The sequence below is a fragment of the Cnephaeus nilssonii genome (genome assembly GCF_951640355.1).
Source record: "Cnephaeus nilssonii genome assembly, chromosome: 19".
Classification (NCBI taxonomy): domain Eukaryota; kingdom Metazoa; phylum Chordata; class Mammalia; order Chiroptera; family Vespertilionidae; genus Cnephaeus; species Cnephaeus nilssonii.
Genome location: NC_137090.1, coordinates 33,483,410 through 33,505,259, shown reverse-complemented (window position 1 = coordinate 33,505,259; position 21,850 = coordinate 33,483,410). Strand labels below are relative to the sequence as shown.

The window sequence follows — 21,850 nt, the reverse complement described above, 5'->3', positions numbered from 1 at the left end:
TGACAAAGCTAATTTCTTTCTTCTTCTTAGCACCTGGAAATTTCTAAAAAAAAAAGGAAAACTTGTTTTATTTCCTCTATTAAAATGAAATAACACCCCTCTCAATTGCTTTAGTAGGCATTTCCCACAATAAACAAGATAAATATTTCGGGATGGATATTAAATATGTCTGTCCTTTTGTTTCATATAGTTGCAATCTAGTCAGCATTGTTTCTACACTAGGTGTTTCAAACAATTAACCTTTTTGAGAGAAGTCTTTTTCGCGAAATTACACAACGTATTTCCATTGGAATTTTAGGTGGTATTCCTCTTATCAACACATCACAAAACCCATGTCAAACTGTTGCTGTATCACAAATGCAAGTTTTTGTCTGTTTCTTAAGTTACCAAAATAGGTTTTCACTGGCCAACTAATTTGAAAACAGTGTGTATTGGTGGAGTACTTCATCAGAAAAAAGTTTTAATGTCAGCTGAAGAACCACCTTCTCATTTAGGGAAGAGAATAGATATTAGTCCTTCAATTCTGTAATTGAAGATTCCAAATATAGTAGTTTATTTCTAGCAATTTTTTAAACACAGTCCAAACAACAAATATTGGAGGAGGAGGAGGTACCACATCTTTATGCTAAAACACCTAAATTTCCATAGAGCATTTGCTAATTTAAAAGAAAAAAGATATTTTGAAAGGTTATTCTTATTCAAATTCTAGTATTAAAGGTGTACCTTAAGAAAACTTGATATATGAAAAATGTATACTTTAAAAGATAAAATTAGGGACTTTAAAGAATTTGCAGTTATTTCTCCAATGGCATTTAATATGATTTGATTTACAATTTTTCAGGATACTTTGTGTTGGGTGTACCAATGAGATGCTTCAAATTCTAGATTATGGTTAATTGAAATATATAAATGGCATTTCTTTCCCCTCATTTTTACCTTCTTCTTCCACAATACTTACAAATAAGAGTAAGTAAATCTCTTTCACTTTTCACCTCTGTCAAAAGTGGTAAAATGGTTCCAGCCAGGTTGGCGCAGTGGATAGAGTGTTGCCTGAGGACTGAAGGATCATGGCATTCCATTCTCGGTTGGGGGCATGTACCTGGGTTGCAGGCTCAATCCCTGGCCGGTCAGAGTGCATGAGGGAGGCAACCAATCCATGTGTCTCTCTCACATCAATGCTTCTCTCTCTCTTCCCTCCTCCCTCCCTTCCACTCTCTCTAAAAATCAATGGAAAAATATCCTCGGTGAGGATTAACAACAACAAAAATAGTGGTAATATGTTACCACAAAATAACCAATGTTATTTTTGAAATGAAACATTTTATTTTTAAACTTTAGCAGAATTAAAGATGAGTTTTATTTGTATGAAAGTAGAGTCCTCTCTTTAAGATACAGAGAATGCCCCTATATTCGTTTATGCAGCAATTTAGTCATTAATGCTCCAAGTTAGATTGTGAGACATCACAAAATGCCTTAAGTTGTGGACCGTTACTGCAATAACTATTAACATCATGATAGATTTGTTCGGTCTCATTAAAAAAACTTCCAAACTCTCAAGTTTAAAATAGAAATCTTAATTTTAACTGTATATTGTCAAAACATTTACATATCCCCTAAAATATCACTGCATGCCATTTGCAAATAGCATCAAAACTACCTAGAATTAGAGACATTAAATTTCAGTAAAAGCTAAATAATTATAACTCTTTTGCAATTTGTGCAGAGCTTTAACTTATAGTGTGCTTTCACATATCTCATTTGATTTTCAGAGCTCTGGGTGACAAATGTTATTCCTCCGACTTTGGAGATGAGGAGCCTGAGGCTCAAAGGATTAACTTCCTTCCCTTCTGGAGTAAGATATATCAGAGGGGGTGATTTGGCGAAATTCACAGAACGGAAAACTCTAGAACAGGTCTTATGCCTAGATTTTCTGATTGCTGGCCAAAGATTGCATGTCTATCTTTAAAATCATCATCTATAAAAGCCTAAACACACAGATACAAAACTCAAAAGAGAAAATCATGAGGAATATGTTCTCAGCAGACAAGGGCATGCATTCTCCTATGTAATCCTATATAATAAAAGGATAATATGCAAATCAATTGAATGGCGGAACGACCGGTTGCTATAACGCGCGCTGACCACCAGGGGGCATATTCTCAATGCAGGAGTTGCCCCCTGGTGGTCAGTGCGCTCCCACAGGGGGAGCACCGCTCTGACAGTTGGTGAGTGCAGTGGCAGTGGCGGGAGCCTCTCCTGCCTCTGTGCCCGCGCTAAGGATGTCCAACTGCGGCTTAGGCCCACTCCCCACAGGCCTAAGCTGTCAGTCAGACATCCCCCGAGGGATCCTGGACTGCTAAAGGGTGCAGGCCGGGCTGAAGGTCTCCCCCCCGCCCCCCTGCCCCCCTGAGTGCATAAATGTCATACACAGGGCCTCTAGTCACACTATAACCATCAAAATCAGGAAAATAACTTTTTGATGCATTACTGCCATCTAATCTCAGATCCCATTCCACAATGTCCTTTTAGCAAAAGGATCCACTCCAGAATCGTACTTGTCATGTAGTTTGTCTCTTTTGTTTCTTTCAGTCTGTAAGTTTCCTAGTCTTTCCTTGACTTTCATGAAGTTGACACTTCAGAAAACTACAGGCCAGTTATTTTGTTGAATGGCCCTCAATTTGATTTGAAAATTGATAACTCATGATTAGTTTCAGGCTGTGATTCAGCAAAAATATCAGGGGGCGGGGAGGGAGGCAGGGGGTGATATTGTGTTCTCACCCATCCTGTTAGGTGGAACACGATTTGATTTGTTCCCATACTGGTAATGCTAACTTCAATTACTTGATTAAGATAGTGTCTGCCAGGCTTCCCATTGTATTCTTTTCTTTTTATAATTAACTAGAGGCCCAGTGCACGAAATTCATGCACGGGGTGGGGGTCCCTCAGCCAGACCTGCACTGTCTCACAATCTGGGACCCCTCAGGGGATATCCAACTGCCGGTTTGGGCCTGATCCCGCAGGAATCCCTGCGGGATCAGGCCTAAACCAGCAGTCGGACATCCCTCTTGTAATCTGAGACTGCTGGCTCCTAACTGTTCACCTGCCTGCCTGATTTCCCCTAACCCCTCTGCCTGCCTGCCTGATCACCACTAACCACTCACCTGCCTGCCTGATCATCCCTAACTACTCTCCTGCCTACCTAATTGCCCCTAACCACTTTGCCTGCCTGCCTGATTGCCCCTAACCCCTCGCCTGCCTGCCTGATCACCCCTAACCGCCTCTGTCTTGCCCCCACCACTGTGGTTTCGTCCGGAAGGACGTCTGGAATGACGTTCAGAAGGTCATTCAGCTGTCCAGTCTAATTAGCATATTACACTTTTATTATTATAGAAGATTTGTATTTTGAAGGGATTGCTCTGAGACTGTGCAAATATCCTGTTTCTCATCTAACTTTCAAAACATTTATTTTTTTACAGATTCTTATTCAGTGGATTATAATTCACTATTATTATAATTTATTTCAATGCTCAAATTGTCCCATATTTAGCCAGTGAGAGTCCTTTCAAGCTGGCTTGTGTCCTTTTGACATGTCACCCTAATTCTTGGAAAACTTTCTTCTCTTCTGGAGTAAGATATTTCAGTATCATCTTATACTTTCTCTGCCACAGTCACTTCTCCAAGAGGCTCTGATTCCTTTTCGTGAAGAATGTATTTAGAAACCAAGATCTAGGTGCTCGGTTATGCTCATTGCTATTGGGGTGTCTGATACCAAGTCCCTTCACTGGACAGAACTCAAGTGTTTGTGTATATATACACACGTTTGCATCTATAATTATTTCTCTATCATGAAAACAATGAATTCACACCATTATCTCCAATTCTAACACAAAACTATAAAGCTCATTCTAGTTTGTTCTCTCTGGAATCCATGAAAAACATATCCTTGGGTGAGGATTAAAAACAAGAAAAAACCCTAGCATCCCACCCATCAGAGGGCTAAAATTAAAGGACAAGATGACAAAAGATTAACAATTAACAGGTATAAGCAAGAATGTGGAGCAACTGCAACTCTCACACATTTTGAGTATATTTTGGTACTATTTCTCACAGTATCCATTAAAGCTGATATATATCCTATGGATCAGCAATTCCATTCCTAGGTATTACCCAATCAAAACATACATATGTGCATACTAAAAGACAAGTACAAGAATGTTCCTAAAAGTATTCATAATAACCCCAAACAGAAAATAAATTCCATGTCCATCAATAGTAGATGGATAAATACTATACTATCTAGAGAACAAAATCTATGGTGTTAAAAGTCAAGGGCAGAGGCATAGGCTGGGAATGGGTTTGCGGTTTCTTCTGTGTAAATCAATTAAACTACATACTCATGATACATGCACTTTCTTTATGCATGCTATACTACAATGTTTTTTAATCCTCACCCAAGGATATTTTTCCCATTGCTTTCAAGAGAGTAGAAGGGAGGAAGGGATGTGGCGGGGGGAGAGAGAAACATGGATGGGAGAAACAGCCATCCATCCATTGCCTCCTGCACAAGCCCCAACTGAGGCCAGGAACCTAGGTGCACCGGCCGATGCTCTAACTGCTGAACCGCACCTACTAGGGCTATACTACAATTTTCAAAAGATTAAGAATTTCTGTAACTTGGCATAGACTTATCATATGTGGAATCTTATTCTGAGATAGAGCTTTTGGCTATAGTAGCAGGAATCCAATTCAAACTGGCCCAAGGAAAAGTATTGGTTTAAATATCTAAAAAATATATATGCCCCGCTAGAACCAGAGATTCAAAAGCAACCAGTAGGTCTTTATCTTGCTCTTATTTCTGCTTTCTTTGGTTGGCTCTATTCTGTCAGGCAGTCAGACTCTCATTCTTTGCAACTCTGGACTTACCTCATCTTCACTATCGGCAATGCTAGTGGAAAACATCTTTTTAAGTTCTGACAAATCTCAGAATTGGCCTAGCTTGAGTCACATACTTGGAGCCTATTCAGCCCCATTTGATCACTAGACTAAGGGTACTTTCCCAAGGGAAAATCAAGGCACTGTTCCCAGAAAAGGTGTGAATGAATGTGAAAGGCAAAAACATCTATGTATCTGGGGAAGGAGATAGAAGAAACCCTTAATTTGTTGCTTCTCCCTGAATTATGTCAAACTTAGTTAATAAAAGTAATACTGTTGGCCCGGCCAGCATGGTTGCGCATCAACCTCTGGACCAGGAAGTCATGGTTTGACCCCCAGTCAGGGCATGTACCTGGGTTGTGGATTCAATCAATGATTCTTTCTTATTATTGACGTTTCTATTTCTCTCTTCTTCTCCCTCTCTGAAATCAGTAACAATATGTTAAAAAAAAAAAAAAAGTAAAACAGTTGGCCCTCGAACACAGCAGTGAGGGGGGTTAAGGGCACCAATCTCTTGTAGTCGAAATCTGTTTTGACTCCCGCAAAATTTTACTGGTAACCTACTGTTGACCAACCAGAAGCCTTACCAATAACATAAATGGACAATTCACATATTTTGTATGTTATGTGCATTATATACTGTACTAGCGGCCCGGTGCATGAAATTCGTGCACATTAAAAGGGGATTAATTAGAGGGAATATTTTAATATTGCTATTTGCCCTTTCTCTATAATAGAAGTGTCAGAGATGAAAGAAAAGTAGTAAAATGTATATGAAAATCTTCCTCCTATCAGAGTCTGGGGTGTGCCACAGGATCCAGTCAACTCCCCACCCACCCGCAGCGCCTCAAAATCATGCGAGACCCAGATCCAGCCGGCCCCACCCCCATTGGGTGAGACCCAGACCCAGCCAGCCCCACCCTTGTCAAGCCCCGCTGGGTGGGGGGCGCAGCCTCAGGTCCCCCAGCACATCCTCAGGTCCCTCGGCCCGGCTCTGGGGCTGGGGGCACGGCCTGAGGTCCCTTGGCCCAGCCCCAGGGCAGGCAGCATGGCCTGAGGTCCCCTGGAAAGCCCCACTGGGCGGGGGGTGTGGACTAGGGTCCCCTGTCAAGCCCTGCTGGGCAGGGGTTGCAGCCTGAGGTTCCCCATCAAGCCCCACCAGGTGGGGGGCACACCTTGAGGTCCCCTGTCAAACCCTGCCGGGCGGGGAGCACAGCCTCAGGTCCTGTACCCTGGCTCAGCGCCATGCAGCCTTAGGTCCTTGCTGATTGCTCGTTACAGGAACTCAGCCTCCGCTGCGGGTGCAACCATCTTGTGTTACGGAAACCCCGCCTCCGCTGGAGCGCCGCCATTTTTGTGATGGCATGACAGTCAATTTGCATATTCCCTCTGTATTAGATAGAATTCTTACAATAAAGCTAGGGAAAGAAAATCATAAAGAGGAGAAAATACATTTGCAGCATTTATTGAAAAAAAAATCTGTATATAATCAGACTCACACAATTCAAACCTGTATTGTCCAAGGGTCAACTCTAATATAGCTTTTGCCAGCTACTTTGTGAAATCTTGGAACTACTTACTGTGAAAGGGAAATCGACAGCTTCTTACCAGATCCCTGACTACAGTCTCTCCCTCCTAGACTTACCTTGTATACTATGCTTAATCTTTCCAACATATGACTCTAGTTTTAACAACCCTAACAAAGGAACCAAATTCTCTTTCAAAGTTGAAGATTTTTAGCCTATTACTCATGGTCTTCAATGATCTCACCCAAACTTTTTAATAGTTATATTATACTATAACCCTCTGTGCATGCTGAGTTAATCCTCATCCAAGGATATTTTTCCATTGATTTTTAGAGAGTGGAAGGCAGAGGAAGAGGAGAGAGGGAGAGAGAAAAACATCTCTGTGGGAAACATTGATCAGTTGCCTCCCTTAGTCCCCTGACTGGCGATTAAACCCACAACCCTTTGGTGTATGGGAGGATGTTCCAACCAAGGGAGCCACCCAGCCAGGGCAAATAGCACTTTCTTAATGGGAAGAACTGTTAGAAAACTATTTTCTCCATACCATTCATCCTTTTCCCATGAATAAATTATTTATAATATTTTAATTTTAAATGGTAAATTTCAAAGACAGCATAGAGATTTGTTTTATTTTGATACATAAATGGAAGTTGTAATAAGCTGTATATACTTTAGAGCATATAAAACAACACATTCATAAATAGACCACCAGGATTTTTAGCTAATGTCATTTGGACTAAATGTCTCCATCTTCTCACACTTAGCTAAAACTGATTTATATACACAACCAATTTACTAACTTGTGAGGTCACAGTATTCAATGAAAGTAATTTTTAACGATGGGGGGGAGCAATTGTGTACAAATGAGATTTCTTTTAAAATTAGAGCATGAGGACAAACATATCACCATTTTTATTTTCATTTAAGCCAAATATGCTTGAGCTAACAAGATATATAACTCCATATTTTATACTTTAATACAAATTTCAAAACATAAAGTATAACAATATTCTCTATGTTCAAATCCACTTAATTTAATAGGAAACACAGTATTTATAAAATAAACAGCTCCTGCAACAAAACCAACATTAGGAGAGTTGTTTATCTTTTAATGGTTATAGTGGAGCCAATTTTCTTCATAAAGTATCTACCAGGACGGGACTTAGCACACTCTTTAGGCTGCTTGAATACAACCAAGAATGTGGTATTGATATGTAAATATTATATATTGATTCAGTCAAGCATTTAGGATAAAAAAGACTGACTTTTGACTAAACCCTAAACAAATAATGAATTTTGAAAATATTTTACCATTATTAACACTCTTTCATGTGTTCACACAGCATGTTCCACAAAGTCAATCATCTTCTTTCTCAATATATGTCTTTGCATTAACCCGTGCCATATGCCTGGCTAAGTACCTGTCTCTAGCTGACATTACAGTTTCTTCATTGTTCCGTTTTGCAAACTTGTTCCCAGTCTCATGTGGTCTCTCTTGTTCTTTGCCCATCTCTTGGCATTCCTCTGTGGTTCTGTGTTTTGCTCCCAGTGATGTTTCAGAACTAGAGAGTTTCTCTGGGTTACTTTCTTTATCCTTTTCCACGTTTCTCATTTTATTGGATCTCTCCTGGTCAAGAAACCTATCCTTTGCCCTAGAATTCGGGCTGTTTTCCTTTCTGTCTCGCTTTCTTTCTGAAGAGTGAACAGTCATTTCTCGTTTTTCTCTATCTCTGTTTTCATATTTTTCTTTCCTTGCTTTCGTACGTTCTTCCTTTTCTTTGCTTTTCTCTTCCTTTTCTACTCCTTTCTCACTGTGTCGGTCATGATCATTTCGTTGTCTATCTCTTTCTTGTTCTCTTGTGGGATATTTCTGTCTGTCTTTCTCCCTTTTCCATTCTCTGTCATTTCTTTCTCTTTGGTCTCTTCCCCTCAGTTTATCTTCTTGTTCATGCCTCTTCCAGTGGGAATCTCTATGCCTATGGGAATCTTTCTTTTCTTTTTGGTAATCACGGTTAGTATAATAGTTCTCCTGGTTCCTGAATTGTCTCTCTTGGTGCTGATCTTCCCGTTTCTCATGTCCTCTTGACTTGGGACTTTTTGTGTGGCTTTTGGTACCATGTTCTCTTTCTTCACTAGATGACCGTGAGTGGGTTTGACTCCTGTGATGCCTGGAGTCATTCTTAGAGGTCTCTATGCTCTTTTCCCTTCTGCAGTTCACTTTATTATTTTCTTCCAGTTCATCATCTTCGCTGTTGTTAGCATCAAAGTCACTGTCTGCATCTGGGTTTTCCTCTACTTTCACAATAGTTTGGAGAATGCATTTCTCAGGTGGTATTCTGTTCTCTGAAGTTACTTCATCAGAATAACCCCTTGGTTTCTCTTCCTTTATCCCAGACCTATAAAAAAAATAATATAACACTAAATGCCACATTATCATTTATAATAAGCAAATGAAGTGTTCATAATTTTTCTCAATATTTAAATCAATAAAACTATAATTATATATGCATGTTGATTATCCAAATGTAAAAAGGTGCTGATGTCTATTTACCTTGTAAATACCTGCAAATTAGCATTTTTTAACCATTAAAATATTTTCAATATAGGTAGAAGTGAAAAAGAAATAAGCCCTTTTGTATTGGACCACTAGAGCCTTTAGGCAGGGATCTGTACAAGGTCTTCATTTATGCTAAGCATAGACAAAGAATAATTGGGAAAAGAAAGATATATTCTGGATCTTAGTATTTTTATAATATGAAGTTTAAGTTGTGGCTCTTTGTTGGTTTATTTTTATTTCTATAAAAATTAAGAAGAGCCCTGGAAGCAGGAGTCTATGGTTCGATTCCTGGTTGGGGCACATGCCCGGGCTTTAGACTTGATGCCCAGTAGCGGATGTACAGGAGGCAGCCAATCAATGATTCTCTCTCATCACTGATGTTTCTATCTCTCTCTCCCTCTCTGAATCAATAAAAATATATTTAAAAAAAGAACAACAAAACAATATGCAATGCTGCAATTCTTATCTTTCAGAGGGTTAAAATGACCCACAACCATAGATCATGAACAGTATCTTTCTTTTAAATATTCTGTATGCCATGTCTCACCTAGCTTCACGAAAGCTGCATGTAGGGACTTCTTCTTCACCAACTGCTTGATTTAATAGATGCCTATAAAATCCACTGAGATCTTTCTGCTTGGTTACATCCAAACGTGCTAAGAGAGGGAAAGCAAAAGTGAGAATATAGGCAACAAGGCAAAAATGCAACTCAGTTTTATAGACATACAGTACATAACATACACTGTGTGTAAACTATTCTCTAGATCAAGAGTTGGGAAATTAGCCCAGCCAGTGTGGGTCCATGGCTGAGCATTAACCTATAATCAGGGGGTCATGGTTCAATTCCTGGTCGGGCACATGCCCAGGTTTCAGGATTGATACCCAGGAAGGGGTGTGCAGGATGTAGCCGATCAATGATTCTCTTTCATCATTGATGTTTCTCTCTTTCCCTCTCCCTTCCTCTCTGAAACCAATAAAAATATATTTTAAAAAAAAAGTTGGGAAACTATAGCCTATAGGCCAAAGCTGTCCATCTTTGTGAATACATTTTTACTGAAATGTAGCCCTGCTCATTTGTTTATATATTGTCTAGGCTGCTTTTGTGTTACAAAGGCAGAACTGAGTAGTTGGTACACAAAGCCTAAAATGTTCATAATCCGGTGCTTTACGGAAAGATTGCTAACTGTTGCTCTAGATCTGTGGTCGGCAAACTGCGGCTCGCGAGCCACATGCGGCTCTTTGGCCCCTTGAGTGTGGCTCTTCCACAAAATACCATGGCCTGGGCGAGTCTATTTTGAAGAAGTGGCGTTAGAAGAAGTTTAAGTTTAAAAAATTTGGCTCTCAAAAGAAATTTCAATCGTTGTACTGTTGATATTTGGCTCTGTTGACTAATGAGTTTACCGACCACTGCTCTAGATGAACATATAGTATATGCACAGACCAAGTCTTAGAGATTTACTTTTCTTCCACTTAAAGTTGATGAGCACTTGCCAAATAAGCTATTTATTTATAAGTACATATTTCACTCAAATCTTGAGAAATGACCATGAGTAGAAAACACTGAAGTAAAGCACTACGACTTCGTTTGGCCTTTGCACATCTTTGTTTTTTTCTTGAATTAATGTTATTCTTTTTCTAAATGCCCAGCTGATGCTCCTTGGGTGATGTTACTCTCGTTTTCTCATCCCAGAAAATATAACTAGGATTTAAAACTCAGTTTACACTGCTTCTGTAAGTGTCATGGTATTATACCTTGTAATCAGTGTTTTTACATTTAGAATCATTTTCCAAAGCAATGACTTATAATGACCATAGTTTTAAACAAAAAGTCTAGTATAAGTACTAGTTATTAAGAGTGCAAATATTTTTAGTAAAAATCTCGTTTTATGACAATACAACATATCATAACTTGTATCTTCAATTCCTATACATAAATTATGACCACAACATTATAATCTAAAAGTTCAGTGACAGAACAAATGGCTAACCACAGGGCAGAATTCTGCTGCTCGTTTCCTTCTACCCTCTCCCTCTTCCATTTCACCTTCGAGTGCAGCGGCCCTCTTTTCTCTTTCCTCCTCTTCAGCTCTCTCTTGCAGTTTTTTCTTATAAGCAGATGTCACAAATGCCTCTTTATCATCAAATTCTCCCTTTTCCATTTCTCGTTCTCTCTGTATTTTCTTTTCCATTCTTTTTTCCTGTTCCTTTTTTCTGATCTCAACTGCTTTTAGTAAGTTGTGAATATATTTGGGCTAGGGGGGGAAAAAGATTATTTAGGAAAAAGTCAAAAATAATTGTCAATACTCTATTTTTTATCATGAATTCATTAAAAAATTAATAGTTCAAATAAACAGGCTTATCACCATTCCAAAAATCAATATAAATTTATTAGCAAGATTGAAACAAAAATTCTTTTCAATAAGTGTAAGATAAAAAATATTCACAGTGCTATTTTATCATTTTTTTTAAAAATCTAAAACAAAATAAATAATTTTCCCACCACTGTTTCTGTCACCCTTTTTACTGGTATTGTTTTAATATTTCTTCAACAGATACATGAACCAGAAAGGTTCCTACTAGCTTTTCACATTAGTTGTAATACAATTATTTAAAATAGTAGCTTTCACATAATTTTACACCACCACTTTATTTGTAGATACTGTAAGATGCAAAGATCCTTAAAAATCAGTCTGTGCTTATGAAAGAAAATATGAACTTATTTTAATCCCCACCTTTATTTTTTTTTTTCAAAATAAAAATCTGATCATGATACGTGTAGATGATTCAGTTATGAGGTAGGAAGCAATGAAAAATGAGAGGATGATAAAATACAAGTAAACATGAACAGAGGCAGAACAAAAACTTTCTAAGAAAAATATTTCAAAAAATTATTTGCAAAGGTTTAAAAACAAAAATGAAAATTTATAAAACTGTTAGGTATTTCACTTGTTCCTGTTGGAATAATAAATGTAGGGCTTCTGGGTTCTAAATCAAATCTATAATATTTGAAGTAGGGGCACTTCACACTTCAAATGCCTAAAAGCTTTTTCTCAGATCATCTTCATGCTGAAATAAGATTAAGATATACAATGCAGGTCAAGGTCAAAGAAAGTTTGTAATTTCAGCTACAAACCTTTCTGTCTTTTCCCAAAAGCAATTTAGGATTATTTTCTTCCTTTTTTTTCTGCATTTCATCATAAATACTGTCATATTCATATACAGTGGAATCTTCTGCAAGAGCCTTCTGGATTTCCAGTTTGGTCTTTAAAAGAAAAAATTAAACATGTTTCAAAAATATGAACTAGGTAGCTAACAGCACAAAAAAGTGGAAGTAATTTTCTTGAGACAGAATCAGAAATCAGAAATATATCAAAAAATTCTATCAATCACATTTTAAGACAAAATATATGAATATCAATTCTGGAGCCTGGCTTCCTGAATTAGAATCTTGGCTCTATACTTACTGAGCTGTGTTTTTTCCTTTAAAATTTCTAAAACCCGGAAATCTATGTAAATCAAAAAACAACTATATATATAAAAGCCTAAGTGACTGAACGACTAACTGGTCAACCGGTGGCTATGATGTGCACTGACTACCAGGGGGCAGATGCTCAATGCAAGATCTGCCCCCTGGTGGTCAGTGTGCTCCCACAGCCAACCAACCCCATGGTCCCCCCACTCCCCTGGGGCAACCTGCCAGGCTGAGGGACACCACCTGTGCATGAATTTGTGCACCAGGCCTCTAGTCCTAACATATTTTCAAAAAACAGCCTGGCCGGTGTAGCTCTGTGGTTGAACGTTTACCCATGAACCAGGAGGTCGCATTTCAATTCCTGGTCAGGGCACATGCCTGGGTTGCGGGCTTGATCCCCAGTCTGGGGCATGCAGGAGGCAGCCAATAGCCAATTGATGATTCTCTCCCATCATTGATGTTTCTATCTCCCTCTCTCTCCCTCTCCCTTCCTCTCTGAAATCAATTTAAAAAGTATGTAAAACAACAACAACAACAAAATGAGGGTCAAGTTAAATTTTTTAATTCATTTCAGAGAGGAAAGGAGAGGGAGATAGAAACATCAATGATGGGAGAGAATCATCGATCGACTGCCTCCTGCATGCTTCCACTGGGGATCGAGCCCGCAACCCAGGCATGTGCCCTTGACTGGAAATGAACCTGGAACCCTTCAGTTCGCAGGCCGACACTCTATCCACTGAGCCAAACCAACTAGGGCTATATTATTTCTTTATACATACCTATTCTGTTTTTGTCTCAGCACCTAGATATCAAAACTGATACTTAAAAATGTGAGCTGAAATACTTCACCAATTACATTATAGTCACTCTTTGACCTTACCTGTTTCATTGCTTGCTTTTTAGCAGCTTCCCTCTGAAGGCTTTCACTCACGGAGGTCTAGAACACAGAAAAATGCTGTCATTGTTTAATACTTCTTTTCCAAAATTCTGGTTGGCAACTGGTTCCTTACTTAACTTTAAAAACACAAAGGTAATATTATGAACTGACATTATCAAGGCCTTTCTCCCACACTTTTGGAAACAAATGAATTTTCATTGTAACTTATCAGATTAGGCTTTATGGGGTACAAAACAGAATAGTACAGGACAAATGAGGTAACAGATTTAGTCCCAACTGCAACTTCACCACTAAGTCAGTCAACTTCTTTGGATTTCAATTTGCTTTGTGTGTTCATGTGAATGTGTATGTGTGTGCGTATTAGGTAGGGGTGGATTGGTCCCTTTCAACACTAAAATGGGATCATCCCCAGCAATTAAACGCACATTATTTTAATATTCACCATTAAATATAGTATATCAAGCTTTTAGTATATATTTAAGGCTTATGGGCAGCCAAAACTATCTGAGATTATAATTATTCAATAAATATGTACTGAAACGCCTACCATATCTGGTATTGTTCTAGCTTCTGAAGATATCAGAAAAACAAGAACAGTCTTTGTCCTGAGAGATAAATGGTCTGAAAGGGAAGACAAATAACTAAAGAGATCATTATAATATAAACGTGATAAGCAATACAATAAAAGGATAAAAAAGGGCTGTGGGAGCAAAGGGAAACAAAATGTATGAGAAATCAAGAAAGTCTTCCCTAAAGAGATATTACATTAGACCTGAGTCAAAAAGAATTTAAGAGAAGGCAAGAGGAATATAATAGGAAATAGTAACCACATGGACAAAAGTAAGGACTTAGAGCTAAGAAAAGTAATTAGCATACGTAAGTAAAAATGTTTCCTTAGAAGTATAAGGCTTTGTAAATATACTAACCAACACTAAAATGTACACTTTAACAGGGTATATGCTGTGGTGTGTAAATTATCTTTAAAAAATAATAATACTAGTAAATTTATTTTTAATTAAAAATATAAGTCTTAGCCCTAGGACTATAGGACTGTTTTCAACTGTATAATATCAATTGGTGCTTCCTGTTTTCCATGGTAACAAAGAGAACAAAATAAACAAATATAATTCTAGTTCCCTAAAACCATGGAGATGAAGTGTATAAGGAGCCCGGCCGAATGGCTCAGTTGGTTGAGTGTCATCATGTGCACTGAAAGGTTGCCGGTTCCATTTCTGGTCAGGGCATGTAGGGAAGGCAACTGATCGATGTTTGTTTGTTTGTTTTTCTCTCTCTACCTTCCTTGGATTTTAAAAAAAGTGTATAAGCAAAGAACTAAAGACATTTAGATAGCAAATTGACTCCAACAAGAGGAAGAGAGGTTGGTAACAAAAACAACAGTATCCAACATTTACAGAGGCAGGAGCTACGCTAAGTGAATTACTTGTGTATTATTGTATTATTCAATTAATAAAAATTTTAATTATGTGATATAACACATTTTTCACTAGAGTGTTAATTTCAAACATTAAAATATTAAGTATGCTAATAAACATTTCATGAAATTCTTCTCATTTTTATGTCTTTCCAATTCATGTAAACGAAGTGTGTATATATACATATATGTGTGTGTGTGTGTGTGTGTGTGTGTGTATGTGTGTGTGTGTATATATATATATATATATATATATATATATATTTTTTTTTTTTATCACTGAGTTAGTAACATCCTCAGGATTGACTAGAAGAATAAGTCTCCAAATGCTGGACTTTTACTTCTTCACTTGTTTTATTATTTGGCCCATCTCTGCTCTTCCAATCTGTCATAGTTCACCTGCTGACACTTTAAAACTGGTTGCTTCAACCTGAACTTGAAAAAATAAAGCACAAGGCTATTACTTTTTAATTGCATATAGTGTAGAATAGGCAGACTGGGAAGGGCCTCTCCAACATAAAGTATACTTTGAGACATCTCAAGAGGCTATGCTTCCGTTTTTATAGCTATTTAGAATAAGCCTGACCTTTGAAAAAAATCAGATGTTATTTCTTATAGTTATAAGTTCATAATGGAGGGGTAGAGTAACTTTACATATCCTATTCAGAGACTGATATCCCTGGAGTTTCAATAGCATCAGTGGATAAAGAGGTCACTCTGAACCTAAATTGAAAAATTCAGGGAGGATTACCTCCTTTTGAAGCTCATTTAATTCTGAGTTTTCTAACTGAGGAAACTGTGACAATGGCTATTAAAGATGACTAAAGCCCAGCCGATGTGGCTCAGTGGTTGAGCGTCAACCTATGAACCAGGAGGTCACAAGGCACATGCTCAGGTTGAAGGTTCAATACCCAATAGGGGGCATGCAGGAGACAGCTGATCAATGATTCTCTCCCATCATTGATGTTTCTACCTCTCTACTTCTCCCTTCGTCGGAGATCAATAAAAAAAAAGTATACACACACACACAAACAAAACAAGGGTGAAATTAAAGACATTGATTTTTGTGACAGTTTTCTCTGATGAACAAACAAAGCAAAAAGTGGAAGCATAAAAGGAGTATAAAAAGGAGATTAATTTTGGATTGCTCATAAAGAAAACAATTCTTTAACAGTCACATGTAGTGTAAGATATGGAGTAAAGGGAAAAGACTCTGAACATGGTTTTCAATATTCTTCCTATGTTGCATCAGTCAAAAATAGTAGAAAACCATTTTATAAGATTTAGTGAAAACATATTTACTATAATCAATGACACCTCTTACAATACACTTAATTTCACTTAGAAACCAAAACTTTATTTCCAAAAAACATCATTAACCATGTTGGTAATAACTAGTACACTTATAATCAACAGTCAAAGGTCTTGTAATCCTCCCCCACAGAGGTCAAATTTTAATGAAATACACTTGGTATTTTCTCGAAAGACAAGCAACAGTTTGGCACCTAATATATAATCACAATGACCAAGTCAGGTGTGCAGAGTCCCCAGGACAGACTTTATTAGAGTTCAGTTATAAATATACAATCTCTTGACATTGAAGATGTAGTTCTTGCAGATAAAGCCCAAAGGCAGGAAATGAATCTCCTCCCAAATGCTGCTTCTTATCTTTAAAGTAAACTCAAATTATTACTAAACTAATAAAGTAATTTTGTTTCAGAGTGATCTGATCTATTTTATAAATCCAAGAATGAGATGGAGGATTATTGCTTTTTGTCTCACTACTCACACTAAAACATGAAAATAAAGAAAGAACTTTTTAAAAATGATTTTTTATGGTAAAGTTAAATTAGGCAATATCAAAGCCTGTCAATATATGAGGAAGATGGATCTTGTTTTGGAAAAATAGAAAGCTAATTTTAAAAAAAATGTATTTTTATTGATTCGGAGAGGGAGAGGGAGATGGAAACATCAATGATGAGAGAATCACTGATCAGCTGCCTCCTGCACGACACCCACCGGGGATTGAGCCCACAACCCAGGCATGTGCCTTGACTGGGAACCAAACTGCGACCTTCAGGTTCATAGGTTGATGCCCAACCACTGAACATGGCTGGGCAAAAGCTAATTTTTTAAACAGCAAATTTTAAGGTAAACCTTTTACTATCTTCTAATCAGAAATAGTCAGTTAAAAATGATGAACAACTGGGTGCATTGAGATTATATACAAATCAAATAAAAAGTATTTCAAAAATATAATTATGGTCACCCTGGCCAGTGTGCCTCAGTGGTTGGAGCATCCTCTCGTACATCAAATGGCGGCAAGTTCGATTCCCAGTCAGGGTACATACTTGGGTTGCGGGTTCAATCCCCCATTGGGGCATGCCAGAGGCAACTGATGGATGTTTGCCCCTAACTGCTTCTGCTTACCTGCCTGATCACCCCTAACCACTCGCCTGCCTGCCTGACCGTCCCAACCATCTCTGCCTTGGCCCCTGTAGCAGCAGCTTCGTCCGGAAGGACGTCCAGAAGGTCGTTTGGCTGTCCGGTCTAATTAGCATATTATGCTTTTATTATTATAGTTTCTAAGCAATGCAATAAGACACGTAGTAATGCAAAGATAAAGAAACTAGGTAAAATAACCGAAAAGAAACAAAATTATTCTTATTTGCAGACAATATGATTGCCTACAAAGGAAATCCAAAATAATTATTAGGCAAACTATTAGAACTATATAAGTATTAGAATTAAATTAACAACAAAAAACAGAAGCATTCATACTAGTAATAATTGGGAAAAAATTCCCTCATATACCAGCAACAAGGGCTATAAAGTACCTAAAAATAAATGTAACAAAAGATGTATGTGAATTTTATGGGAGAAACTAGAGGCCTGGTGTACAAATCTGTGCACAGGTGGGGACCGGCTGGCCCGCCCCAATTGGGTTGGGCCAACCAGGGGGAGGGGCTGTGGGCGGTTGGCCGGCCAGCCCCGCCCCCCTGGTGGAACTCTCATTGAACTCCAGGTTGAAGGGATAATTTGCATATTAGCCTTTTATTATATAGGATTATAAACTGTATTAAAGGATATATAAAACACCTGAACAAATAAACATGAACCTATATAAATGAGAAGACTGAAATATAAATTCTCTCCTAATGTATAAATTCCAATTCCAATAAAAAATCCCTATTGTTTTCTTATTAAGAATTAATAACAATTAATTCAGTAAGAATTTTGTGGTTTTAACTTGCCCTATTTCCACCATCCCCTCCTGAGAGTCATGGTACCTAAAAACAACAGCCCACAAACATGGTAGAAATCAGCAGTCTGGCAGCCACTGGAGAGGGTTAAGAGTTCCTTCAAAACAGCTATCCTGGAGAATTATTATTGGACCTCCATGGTGGTTCCCTGGAAGACACCACTCACAAGGCTATCTTTATTTGACAGAGCTGCCAAGTAAAACAGTCTTTGCCCTGGGGGGTGTCTGTCAAAAACAATCAAAGACAATTGTTGAACATCAGGGCTGCATGAGGCAGCGGATAACAGTTGTAACAGCTGAGGCAAAAAATAGGCTAACCAAAAAGCTTTAAAAGTAAAGCTGAAGAAGAAGCCTCTATGCAGTGGTTGCCAACTGGTGGTCTGCAAGGTCTGAAAGGTTGGCAACTACTGGTTTAAGGAAACCGAGGGCTTTGAAAGCTCTGGGGCTCATGAATGCAACAGACTTACAAAGACCTTTATGCACGATCAGGAAAGACCTGAGATGGTCCTAAACTCTCCTTTGAACTTGAGACTGCGCAAGCAAGAAGTGAAGGCTAAGGTAAAGTTATAAAATACCTGGCTGTATATTGAAGGCATGTCCTAACATGAGCAGAGCCCCTTGGCAGACTGGAGATTTATTAGTTGCAAATATTTAAGGAAATTTCTGTCAAATTATTAACTGACCACTAATCTAACCAACAATAAATACAAACTAAGATTTAGTACAAAAAAGTCACTAACAAAAATTAAAAACAACAGCTCTTGCTGGTTTGGCTCAGTGGATATAGCGTTGGCCCAAGGACCGAAGCGTCTCAGGTTCCATTCAGATCAAGGGCATGTACTTCGATTGTAGGCTTGATCCCTGGCAGGCTGCGAGGCAACCAGTTGATATGTCTCTCTCACATTGATGTATGTTTCTCTCTCTCTCTCTCCCTCCCTCCCTCCCTTCCTCCTCCTCCCCACTTCCACACTCTCTAAAAATCAATGGAAAAATATCCTCGGGTGACGATTAACCACAAATAAATAAATAATAAAAATAAAAAACCACAATGAAATAGTTGTCCAGGGCAGAATGTGGGGAAGTAGACTGACAGCAAAGGGGCATGAAAGACTTTTAGGGGGGAGGAGAATGCTCTACATCCTCAGTGGGGTATATACATTTGTCAAAAGCCATCAACCTATACAATTAACCCTTTGCACTCGCTTTTTTCTCGATTCCTTTATTCTAATGCTAACCGTGTCGAGTCACACTCGACATCTGAGTGCAAAAGGTTAAAAGCCACTGATTTTATTACATGTAAATTATATCTCAATTTTTAAAAAGGTGAACCATCTAGAATAAATTTTTTTAATAGAAAACAAGAAAAAAATATATTAAATTACCTACCTATGCTTTTACACAATCAGTAAAAACTGAAAGATAAGCAATTTTCCTGCCAGAACAAAGCCAGTACCAGTATAGCTGATGCAAAGGTCTTTTAGAAATATAGAAAATGACTTAAATATTACATAAGCACACATTTGGGGTTGCATCTACTATAAATGTGGATTTCACAAGAAAATACTATTTTGGCTGCTAAAATATAAAATGTTCATATTATATATACTAGAGGCCAGGTGCACAAAATTTGTGCATGGGTAGGGTCCCTAACCCTGGCCAGCGTTCAGGGCCAATTGGAGCCTTCCTTCATTCCATGCCGCCCCCCTGGTGGTCAGCGCACGTCATAGCGAGCGATTGAGCTTCCTGGTCCAACTCTAACTCTCGAGGGGACAATCTGGATATTAGCCTTTATATATATATATATATATATATATATATATATATATATATATATATATATGATTACTGTAGTACTATCTATGGTAACATTACACACTACCATAATTGTAACTGAGCAATTACATTTAGCAGAGACTGAATAACCACAAATGTAGTCTCCTAAGAAACTACTTTACTAATAAAACTTTCTAGGAAATTGGTGATTTCTCAATAGTTTATTTTCAGGGTGGTTTACAGAAACAATTTTGTTACATCAATGAATGACTGTGTAACTGCTTAAAAATAAGTTAAGTTCATAGCTTTTGGGGGGGGGAATCAGATTATTCATGTATCACTTATAAATAACATCAGTGGAGCTTCTTTCTTTATTCCTTTTGATAATTCTGTAAATTACAATATACTCCAGATACACTGTATTGACAAATAACTAAGACAAGCAAAGACATCAAATTCACACTTCAATTTAAAAATATATATATTTTCAACAATTTGGTAGAAAAACATAGGCTCCCTTACCTCATCATCATCAGAATCATTCCCAAACACTGATGGTTTTTGCAAAACAGGGTGCAACTTCTGTGCTTTCTTTGGCAAAATAAGCCCATACCTGCATTTTTTTTTTTGAAATAGAAATTACACCATTATATTTAAATGTTAAAACATAATACATTCACTACCTCTTCCAGATGAAGCTACCAAGTCAAAACATGTCTATGAACACATACGTTTCCGATCTTCAGACATCTCCAAGTTCTAATGTGCTAAGATTTTATAATTATTACTCTAAGTGATTATTTGTAGGCACAAGCCAAACTCAAATACCATTTTAATGCAAGAAGAGAAGTAACTGAAGAGTACAGAAATGACTTTGATGGTACAATGATACTAAGGTTTTTAAAAGAACATGTTAGTGGAAAGCTCAGTTCATGTCCATTAAAAATAAAAACGCTCTAAATTATCTTTTAGTCTTAACAAGAGTCAAGAAAATAAATCCCCCTGCCGCCCTACCGTGCAGTTACACCGTTTTAAAGAAGTTATTGATTGGATAATCTCACCCACACTTCCCAAGAAGTCATAGGATAAATTCTCATTGCACCTTATTAAGCTCACTTGCTTTGTGCTGGAGCATCTGAGAGGACCATCCCATCAGAGCCAACTCACTTCGTTTCTCACACTTTGGCCTTTGAGATGCAGCGATCACAGACAGCCACATCAAAAGCACGGATTGTACATCACACGTAAAACTTGTAAAGAACACACAATATGTGTCTCCTACGGCACCGCAAACCCCAATTCCCTATATGCCTACCCTTTTCTGTGGCTTCTCAGCACAGTCCTAAAACCAGAAGGGATGGCGGGAATCAGGACTTGAGCTGCAAGAACAAGGCCCTCTAAGGAAGCCAGGGGTGGTCTCTTCTCATTGCCCCTGAAGGCATCCAAACCGGGAGAAACTCAAGCGCGGGGTAGGAAGCAAGACTGAGGGGCCTCAGACCGAGCTTTTGGAAAATAGAAAAGTCTCGCTCTCTGCCCCTCAGCCTAACTTCCTTTATTTCCTCACAAGTTTCTCCCTCAAACTTCGGGCTTCCATCCTGGAAAAATATAGGGGGGGAGGGGGAATATGTTCCTCAGGACTCCTCGCTTTTCCCCGTCTCTATCCCTGACGAGACAGCCCCTGCACTTCCAGCGCGCTTTCACTCCTTGGCCAAAGACACAGCCGCCGTGGTTTCTCATTCCCCAGCCTAACCCTAACTCCCGTATCACTCACTGCCTGCCCGGGACCGCCATCTTGCTCCGGTCTCCGCTGAACGTGGCTGACGCCGACGCGACGCTGACGCAGACGCTGACGCAGCACGTAAACTCTCGCGCGACTTTGGGCGGCCGGGAATCCGCTTAGCCGCTAAATGGCTTTTAAGTCGGTTCCGAACGCTGTTTTGGAACCTAGTTCTTTGGTCTTCGGTTTGATTTGGGAACCGACTGACTGCTTCGAAGTCA

The 21,850-nt window shown here is 38.5% G+C and overlaps 1 protein-coding gene across 1 annotated transcript; it reads right to left on the bottom strand.

The window, feature by feature from the left end:
* Positions 1-6,367: 6,367 nt before the first annotated feature.
* On the bottom strand, positions 6,368-21,665 carry NSRP1 (nuclear speckle splicing regulatory protein 1). The gene is made up of 7 exons (XM_079797059.1): positions 21,624-21,665; positions 20,375-20,465; positions 13,368-13,424; positions 12,149-12,277; positions 11,060-11,267; positions 9,563-9,671; positions 6,368-8,854 (listed from the first exon to the last, which is right to left on the bottom strand). The coding sequence occupies exons 1-7, from the start codon at positions 21,641-21,643 to the stop codon at positions 7,816-7,818; spliced, it is 1,653 nt and encodes a 550-aa protein (XP_079653185.1). The 5' UTR covers positions 21,644-21,665; the 3' UTR covers positions 6,368-7,815.
* Between the last annotated feature and the right edge of the window lie 185 nt (positions 21,666-21,850).